The 10587-nt window shown below is 32.0% G+C and overlaps 1 protein-coding gene across 2 annotated transcripts in view; it reads left to right on the top strand.

The window, feature by feature from the left end:
- Nucleotides 1-4896: 4896 nt before the first annotated feature.
- Nucleotides 4897-10587, top strand: part of LOC105250051 (proto-oncogene tyrosine-protein kinase receptor Ret) — a 56127-nt gene continuing 50436 nt past the window's right edge. The window contains exons 1-2 of one of the 2 annotated variants that reach the window (XM_025415132.1): nucleotides 4897-5107; nucleotides 5748-5944. In XM_025415132.1, coding sequence (XP_025270917.1) covers nucleotides 5869-5944 — 76 coding nt within the window. In that variant the 5' untranslated portion in view covers nucleotides 4897-5107; nucleotides 5748-5868. Of the gene's footprint in view, nucleotides 5108-5736; nucleotides 5945-10587 lie in introns of both variants that reach the window. The other variant, XM_011255923.3, reaches the window with a different exon arrangement.

Below are 10587 nucleotides of genomic sequence, written 5' to 3'. Positions count from 1 at the left end.
GAGATTAGCGAGACTAATGACCTCTTGGGTGCTTTTAACGATGCGTAAAAAAATTTACCTGCCTGCAATATATATTTTTTTTCTACCACATCGATTTAATAATCACGGTATCTTTCGCGTTCATTAAACAAGACAGAAGTTCGGAAATATAAAAGCGAAAAACTAAAACAATATTCTGTTCATCAAAAATATTGTGTTCAATGTTACGAAGAACGTTGATATCATTGAAGAGGGATTAAAGTACAGAAGAAGGGGGAATCATTTCCTAGATATCGATTTTTCTACGGACAATCGAGCAGTCAAATGCATTTGCCGAATGAATCGCGAAAATAAACGAACAACCCTTCAGAAATTTCGGATTCGATCATTAAATGCAAGAAACTTTTACTTTTCGAGACAAAAGTCTGATGCGATGGAATATATATATTCCATCAGATGATTTAATGTACATAAAAGTTGTTCTCCGTAAAAGTGTGTGTATTGTGTGTCACGCATTTTCTTCGAAGCATTGCTTGAAACTAAACTAAATAAATGACCACAATTTGGCAAGAAACTAAAGCCATTTAATATTATGCTGTTAATGTATTATTGTTTTTTTCACTTACTAATTTCAAATAAAATTTAATTAATCAAGTTTAATTTCTAAATAATTCTAAATTTAGGAGAAAAAATATTTATATTATTTTCAATCAATTAAGATTTGAATCATAAGATTTAAAGAAAGAAAAACATTAATTTTTTTATTTAATCGCGTCCATTAATTATAATCAAATATATCCACACAGTAAAAAACAAATAACGTTGGTGACCTTAATGGGGAAGCGATTGCTCTTCAAGGACACCCGAAGCGAGCGCATCGAGACTTTGCGTGCGTCTCGTTATATACGATAATGTTGGTCAACGAACCCTCCTCGCGATAGCGTTGGATCAATTGAAATGCACCCTTCGCGCGCGCCATCCCAGACCGGCCATTACCACGATGCAAGGGGTACTCTATTTCCTTGCTCGAAACGTCCTTTACGATTACAGGACTTCTTCGAGTTAAAGTATTCGCAAATATATTCACTTTAACGCGCAATCTGAGATGACGCAAACGGAAAGATTTCATATCTCGGACATTACGAAGATAGCCAAGGAACTTTCCATAAATCTTTTACATTTTTCCTAACAAAAATGATTTTAATTCCTCAAAAGATAAAAAAAAACTAAAGATAAAAAGAGTTATTCAGATTTATTAGAAATTAAAATATTAATAAAAATTGCTTTGTGGTTGAAAAATTATTGATTTTAAAATTGTTCATCAACTTTCTAATAGACAAATTTATCGATAGATTCTATAGGAGTTAAATTGGAAGCCTGTAAGCGATATAACGGCAATAACAAGAGTCATTGTCTGTGACTTGACCAGCCGTAATACTAAACGGCAAACAATGTTACTACGCTACAATCTATACGTCTATTTTGGAGGGTGAGTGTTATCGACAGTGCAACGCGCATACAGATAAAAATTTCACGATAGGATCGCGTTCCACTCGTCGAAAGATAGAGATACGATATAGTATATCTATTATATCGTTTGCACTTCCATCGATGTCCCAACAAATAAAGTATTACGCCCCTATATCGATTAATACAACAAGCTTGTGTCGAATTTATATCGCATAGATACAGAATGCTAATCCTAAAATAATAAATACCACGCTCACACAGGGGAGAGAAGGATCAACAAGAAGAAAACAGATTTCTATAAGGCTCGACTTAAGTATTGAACACATTGAAATTCTCTAAGTATGGTATAATAAGAAAAAGAGAAAGATTGTAATCATCTTTTCAAAAGAACAAAAGAAGATTTAATTGAAATCTCTAGTTCTTAATTATAAAGTTTATACATGATATTAAAAAATAATAATCTTTCTCATATAATGTAAACAAAAAAATATAAATGTTATAATAAACCATAAATCTAAAAGTTTTTAACTTTTTAGCTTTTATATGAAAAAAATAAGTTGATGAGAGATATATGAAAAATGATATAATGATCTCATCAAATGAAATTTTCATTAACAATTTGTCATAAGTCAACATCTTTTTCCTGAGGAGCAAAATAATCTTCGTCCTAATTGTACATCTTATTTTGCGATATATATATTACGCTTCAATGTCGAATGAAACAGATGCATGTAGCAAAAATCACAAACACGTGGATTAGGATTGTAATGTGTCGGCTAATTCATACTCAGGATTGTATACAATATATTGCCGGATATATGAAACCAATCAACCATCCACCTGGTCATTACGTCATTTTCCCTATAGGGAGCTATGCGTTTTATATAGGGGATGATATCATTGAAAGTCGCAATTTTCTTGCATTGTTAATTATATAAATGAATCAAATGAAGAAAATATTGTTATTTCAATGTAGAAATGCAACGATGTGTGTTATAGAATAAAAAAATGTGTACTGATAAAAAATAAAATTTATTAAAGAATTTTTAATTTAAAAAAATAATTTCTGAAAACCTAGTGATACTTACACAACTAATTCTCATGAATTTAGTGTACCTATTCGTTGGATTAAAGTCTAAAATAAACATCGATTTCTCTCTGATTTCAAAATTAAATACATCTAAATTGTAAATTAAATTCTTTATAAATATTTGTTTTTTGTTCAATTCAGAATTCATATTAAGATACATATTGTATACACATAACAAATGAATTATTCAAACGTCACAATTAACGACTTTGTTGTGTAAACCATAAATCATACAATTCAACATTAGTTCCTTACGTCGCGATCGATTTAACTTTTTTCGCAAACTTCGCGAAAGCAAGTAAAGTGACGACACGCAATCTTTGCTAAAACATGCGTCTCGCAGAAAAGACTGCAGTGACGTAAGCATGAGAACACAATGGATAAATTTTCTGAGCCACGAATGATATAAAAAAAAGTTTCTATAATCATTATTCAAAAAAGTTTCTATAATCAATATTCAAGAAAAAAATATTTCATAGATTTTAATTTTAATATTTTCGAAAAATTTAATGTATGTTTATTTCGCAAGATGTTATCCGAAATTATTATATATTTATTATTTTCTAAATGTTTTTAAAATAAATTAGTAACGATTATGCTTAACATATATAAAGACCCTCATATAATATATAAGAGAGCAATATTATATGATAATTTATATAAAAAGGATTGCAAATTGCTTCAATATAAGCAGGTTCTTAAAAGTATAAAGACGATACTGAAAAGAAACAGCATTTAGTTAAGTGTACCCGTCGACACGAAAGAGATACTAAATCATAAAGACACCTTCCGTCGCGAATGAAATGTCTGCGAGGCTGAAAAAGTGCGTCTAAATGTCGTGCTCTAAATCAAACTTATGTCATGCGGCTAAGCTTAGAAAAATAAAGGAAAAATACGATATTCCCGTAACTGCAGATTCAGCATTAAGAACTTTCCTCTGCGATTTCACGAATCCTTTAATTTAGGAGAGCGAGTAAGAAACGAAGTGAACCAACCACCGAATCGATGTTCTAATTAAATTAAGAGAAACGGCGAATAATGTAACCCATCACAGATGAGACAAAACGCGATCGATGCGAAACCGAATTGGTTTCGCCAGTTGTGTTTTAAAAATATCTAGAATAAAATAAAAGCAATATTAATATAAAGAATGACTCAAATGTAGCAAATTCAATAGAGTATTGTGGTAATTTATAAATTGATTTATAAATTGAAAGCAATTTATTTGAAAAATAACGAGACATTCTTTTACAAAATATTTAAATACTCCAGATATTTTTTCAATGAACGCATAAATTTATGATAAATTATAATTTACATTTTAATTTTTCTTTAAAAAATTGATTATATAAACTGTATAATCTATAACTTTTAAAATAAATGAAAAACAATATAATATCAATTTTTTAATTATGAATAAAAGAAATTATATGATCAAATAAAAGTTACATTAAATAATAATTTAAATACAAATTAAAACATATAAATTTATTAAACAAAACTTAAATTTCATAAAAGACATTTTTAAGAAATAATAATTTAAGAAATATAAATTTTTAATAAATTTTTTATAAATTAATAATTTTATACAGACTAATAAAAAGTAATAATATACAAAAGTAAAATATATTAAAATTCTTATTTTAAGAGATTTTATATAAATTTTGTTTTTTCTATGCCTTTTATATCATTATTCAATTCATATTTCGTTACAAACTTTAATAAAGAAGAATTGCATTTTCCATATGTGTATTAATGTAAAATTTAAATATTTTAAGTATATAAGTATATTTTTAAGTATATTTTTATATTTTTATTATATTATCTATGAAATTGTTCATTTCATAAAAAATATTTTTGTAAATATTATTTAAAAAAGTTTTATTTTTAATTTATTATTTGACTTATTTTTATTTTAATTATAATTTAATTATAATTTAATTATAATTTATTTTAATTATAATTTCTATAATCTATATTTAATTATCTAATTTGACTTTTTTTTCTTAAAAAAGAAATATAATTTTTTATATTGCTACGATCATGTTTCTACTTTAAATAGAAATGGTCCAAATTCTCGAGTATCCTCGCACTTCGTAAGATCGTAGAAGTCGTTATCACATATCGAGGTGATAATAATCGGAATAAGTCCTGCACCTACGAACGACGTGCAAAAGAGAAGTCGTGCCTATTCCCAGTGCGGCCATAGGGGATTCCCTTGGCATTGTCGCCCCGCGTCACCCCCACGTCACTTCAGCTGCCCTCCTGGCTATCTCGAGGGCGTACGCGCACGCGTAGAAAATTGTGTGTGATAACGGCGGACGTCTCGACGTCGCTTTAGTATCGGCCGTAACGCCGTAACGTCGCGACGTCTGGGTACGGTCTCTTTTCTCTAAGATATTTATGTGTCTCTGAAGGAAATTGTTAAAAAACGCGAAATCAAAAAATGAGATACCGATTCACCGTAGTAAAGAATCATTCTGGACGTCCGAGACGGCGTGACTTTATGTCGTTCCGATTATCGTTCAACCACGATTAGAAGTATAGCGGATTTTGTGAGAAAAAAAGGTACGATCGTGTCGGTTCGACAATATTTAGAATTGTTTTCTTTATTTTTTCATTTCATAATTTTTGCGTTAAAAAATAATAATTCTCATTCTTATAATCGAGTGAAAATCAGCGATGCTTGCAGAATATAAGGAAATGCTACAATAATATTCCAAAATAGGATAATACCGATTACTTTGAAAAAAATATAAACCTTGAAAATATATATGAATAAAAGAGAAAGACTACTTTATAATTCGTATTAATTGTAAATAAAAATAACTGTGACAATGTATGCCAAAAGTAGAATCGATTGAGTTTTTACGTAACAAACCAATAACAAACACTTTATTTTCTTTTAATTTATCAACTATATTAAATAAAAATAAAAGTTGTATACAAATTAAATTTGTTGTCTAATACAATTGCAATTATTCTTAAACAATATTCAAATATCTAGTATACTATTGCAGCAAAATAAAAAAAGGCTTCATTCAATTTTCAAAAATCAATCGCGATCGGTTTTTAGTGAGCTTCGAAATGTCACATTCTATTACACAAAAGAAGCAATAATTATTAAACACGATTTGTCATATCTCATTATATTATCATTCAATTATAATTTTAACATTATTTGGCTTGACAAAAAGACGTATGTAAGGAACGTGGCGGTGCGTTTTCGTGGAACGAAATCTTCGTCGAATCAGTGCAGTATCAAGTCATAGTGACTATGATGTTGGAGTGATTTTTGCTATTAATCGAACAACGATTGTTACCCCATCATGCGGATTCCTAGATTGCAATTCATGACTTTGCTATTGTGCTCATTGATGACGATAAAGATATTAGTGGTCTCAGGTATGTACAAAAAATTTTAACAATATAATTAACATTTTACTCTTCAATGCATTCTGCAGCGTAAATATTATTTTTATTCACGATAATAAATTGAGGTTTATATACGCGGAACTATATAACTGCACATCATAACACAAGATTTTAAAATTATTTAATATTTATAAAATAAAGAAGTCAATAATTCTCTTTTTTTCATGCTATAAATATTTTCATTATTTTTTTACTTTAGAAAATGTATTTCTTATTGTACCTATAATTTACCAAACAATGGAAAATAAAATCGTATATATTCAGTGTGCAATATATGAGGATATCAGAAACGCGCTCTCTTGCAATTTATGGTTTAATATCGAAACCAATAATTTCAAACAGAAATGTTTTAACTGTTGAGCGCCGCGTAGATATCATTGAAATATTTCTTATAATATGATGGACAGCGAATAATATATAACAACTTTTAAAATGCTATATAATTAATAATGTTAAATTATATTAAAAACAATAATAAATGACAAGTACAAGCGATTTATGATATTGTATCTGAACCATTCAAGACGCACCAGATCCATGATTAATTGATTAACTCTTGCTATTGTATGTTAAACTGCCATGTCAAAAGTCTCATTTAAAATTCTATGATGAAACACCGTGATGCAATTTCTTGACTTGGCGCAAGCGATTGATATATCAAAAATAATAAATAGACCCACCGTTATTGAATCTCATTAGATATAGCATAGTCATTAAATGTTAATTATGGACATACTAAAACTCCACGATAAACTTTTTACGAAAATTATCCGATCGATATCTCATCGATATAATGCGAATACAATTTTGCCTGACAAAAATGTATTTTAGAATAAATATATCAATTTATCCAAACATGTATCGATCTCTTGAAGTACTGACAAAAATCAAAATTTTGTAAAGTTAATGGCAATTATATATATTACACGAATGGATAGACTCTAGACAGCCAAGTTGACTTAAGATCACCCTACATGAGACCAATCCCTAATTGGTAGAGAGGGAATTGAGAGAGGGTGGCTATGGAATTAACCTCTGCACTAGGAACGTAATTCTTCGTGTGGCAGATGCGCCGCGTTTTCCTAATGCATCGGTTATGCTCATCCAATTATTTCCGGTTCGCGCGAGCCAGTAAATGTCGATAGTGCAAGCAAAAGGATCCATTTTGCAATTAACTTTGTGGATGTAATCTTATAGGTTCAAGCATATCTTTTAACTTCATAATAATTTTGTAACACGTTATGGTTATGTAACGCTATTATGTAGTCGAGCTATAATTATGCCAACAGTACAATGTTATAATAATAATTTTATACGCGTATAATGTGATAATAATAATCTTATAATTACAACGCAAGACTAGATGCGAGACCATAATATTGCACTGACGTTTAAAACGATGGCTCGTATTTAGTTTCCACACTTAACAAGTCGCCGTTAAATTGTCTTTTCGCATAACCGAGAGAACATCTCTCGGTCTAATTCAATTCTTATCCCGTATGCTTTACGGAATATGTGTTTCCCGGGAAGCATATACATACGTCACACAAGACAATGAGAGTTTTGTTAAAGCGGTAGATGGTAGGTGCTACAAACGCCACAAGTTACAGACAGGCCCCGTCCGTCAGTCAGTCTTTGCTCGATTTCTCACACACGCCTGCAGGACTATCGATTTCGTGCATGGCGAACATAATCGCACGAGCGCGAAAAAGGGTCTCGGGCAAGGGTGCATTGATAGGGAACGGCGATAACGCGTTCGCAGAACGCAGCTCCAGGTACACTGCAGGGTCGTTTCGCCCTTCGGATACTACAAATCGCGTTAGATTACAATATTCAGAGGCTATGATAAGATCCTACAAAAACTACTGAGATCGATAAAAGATAGTAAAATTAAACTCACGAATAAAGTTAATAAATTACGTCGTAATAATTAATTAAACAGTTGTTTTGAATTGTTTAAAGTTTATTAAATAACTCAAAAATGTTTATAAATATGTATCAATTTCAAAGAAACACAACAAAATTAATAATTTCTCCTACGACTTTGTGTTATTAATACAGTGATATATCTCCTTTAAAATTTCAATATTATTAACAAACTTAATTATATTCAACTATTTAGTACAAAAAATAAATTTCAATATTATTGATAAAATTAATTAGATTCAATTATTTACCACAATAATTTCGAAAGCAAAATTACGAAAGTTTTCTTAATTTTTTTGGTAATAATAAGCGTAGTTTGATTTTTTAGATGAAATACATAATACATGCTTTATTTAGAAGAATCGGTGATTGCTGAGATCTTAAGTTCAGCCTGAGAGAATATCAAAATAGATGGCTTATGATTTGCATAGTGTATCCGAGCGATTTCGTAATAATGCCATGCGTAGGCTAACAACTTGTGCTTGACCATGTAACGACGATCGCAATGTCGCGTGCCGACCGGCCCATGCACCCTTTCACATGCACGATTTCGATGAACCGCGAGAATCGATACCGGCCTTTCGCATACGACTGTATTTTCTGCTAACCATTCGTCCCGATACGTCACGCGTGACAAGATTGAACCGTATGACAGTTCTCGGTATAGCCTATCGCGATATAATCCCTAAAGAACGATCATTTTTTCAGGGTCAGTCTTAACGTAATCCTGAAAATAGCCATTACGAAAAACGAAAGCAAAATTTTCAAATTAAATGTGATCGAATATTCTAATCCCATAAAGCTTATATCTCGAGTTTCAGAAAATTACCAGGAAGCAATTTAGGAAAAAATATTTTCTAAAATGTTAGCGATTTATTACAAACAGGCGCGAATAACGGCCACGTATGTTTATATCGTGTATGTTTGTATCGTATGTGTATTATTTTTATATTTGGTCGAGGGCACGTTTGTCGGGAGAAAGCGTGGCAAAGCGTGTCTTCGCCCTATTGGTCGCGTTCGAGAATTCGGGAGACGAGGATCGCCGTATATATATGGCGATCGAGCGATCTTGAGAGGTCGTCATCAGCTATAGATCGAGAGACAAATAAACGCCGCCTGACGATTCCTTTGTAGAAGAACAAATAAGAATATAATATAGCTCTCGTGTCAAAATAAAGTCTCTGAGTTCTCTTCACCTCTCCCAGAGAAGCAGCCGTGAATCGGCAGTTTCGAGCGCGTGTGAAATTTATAGCGAATTGAGGAGAAATTGCTAACAAAAAATCTAGATAAATAAATAATTTTTATTCAAATAATCTTTATTTATTACTAGTTCCTAATTATATTTCAAAATTATAATTGAATATGAAATAATAGAATATTTGAAAATTAAAGATAAACAAAATTACAGGCTCTCGAAATTAATAAATTAAAATAAAATATAGTAAGAGGCCATAAAGAGCCAACGCAGTTGTAAGGCGTGTTTTAAAAAAAATTATCCATGAAAACGATCACATTGCTTAGAGTAAAGAAAGCTGCATCCAAAGGACTTAAATTCACTGTAAAAAAAAGATCTCGACTGCATGAGACGCAGGATGAAAGGGGACAATTTTTCTTTTGATCAAATTCAATTTCAAAGAGATAGCTAATACTATTCGATGTTATTACAGTATCAATATCTTTCCATGTTTGGTATCGACGGTTCCCGGAGATACGGCTTTTTACTTCTTTTCTTGCCACGATCCCGACGCATTAACGCAGAGGGAGGATGACGGAGCGAGGGTGAACGTGGCAGGGGTAGATCCCACCAATTCGCCCACGCAATTCGCGACGCTGTGCAGAACTCCAGCAAAGCTGCGCCGATTTTTATTGCTCGAGTCACGCTACGATGTTCGTCAACCGGCCAGCCAACGAAATTCGGCATTGATTTCGCCGTAGAAAGTCCACGTTCGTCGTTGACATTGAATGCACCATTCAAACGCGACCTTGGCTGCGCTTCTGCTGCCACATCGAGGTCACGGAACTATAATTCAACCCTTCTGAGTTGCACGACCGTTTGTTGACGTTTTCCTCAACTCGAATATATAACGGATACTCGAAAATAATGGAAGTCTCTTACGTGTCAAAATTCTCGACGAATTAACGAGGCACCGCGTCATTTCAAGAAATTAATTATGAGATTGCCAAGGGTCATGCAAACATGTAATTTAGCAGCGGGAGCACACGCGATTGAAGTGCGCTAGACGACAGGAAGTTAAATGTGCAAGAGCTAATAAAGTTTCGCGAGATAGAGAGACAAATGTGCATTTATTAACGACAGATATGCGAAGTGATGAATGGAGAACTACTGTGCAATTTGTAGAGGTGAACTTAGGACGGCGTACACAATAGGAAAAAGATAAAATTTGTAGCGCTCGATCCGCAAAATAATAAGAAATATGAAGCTATCTAGCACGATACGATACAGAATCACGAAATATGAAAAATATAGATAATCGGACAAGTATAAAGTTCAGGTGCAGAAAAAAGATGGACGCAGATTTGTTAAATCGCGATGAGTTATCGCTGCGAGCGAGATAACGAGGGCGACAAGAGAAATGTTAGCATTTCGCAAAGTCTTTCGTACAAAATAGAGAACGGCATAATTTCGCGTGACATTCTTCGGCGATCTCGATTTCCGCGAATTCTTA

Source organism: Camponotus floridanus, unplaced genomic scaffold, assembly GCF_003227725.1.
Source record: "Camponotus floridanus strain SB8 unplaced genomic scaffold, Cflo_v7.5 scaffold98, whole genome shotgun sequence".
Classification (NCBI taxonomy): domain Eukaryota; kingdom Metazoa; phylum Arthropoda; class Insecta; order Hymenoptera; family Formicidae; genus Camponotus; species Camponotus floridanus.
Note: the sequence above shows the minus strand (reverse complement) of the source record. Positions and strands in the feature narration are given on the sequence as shown.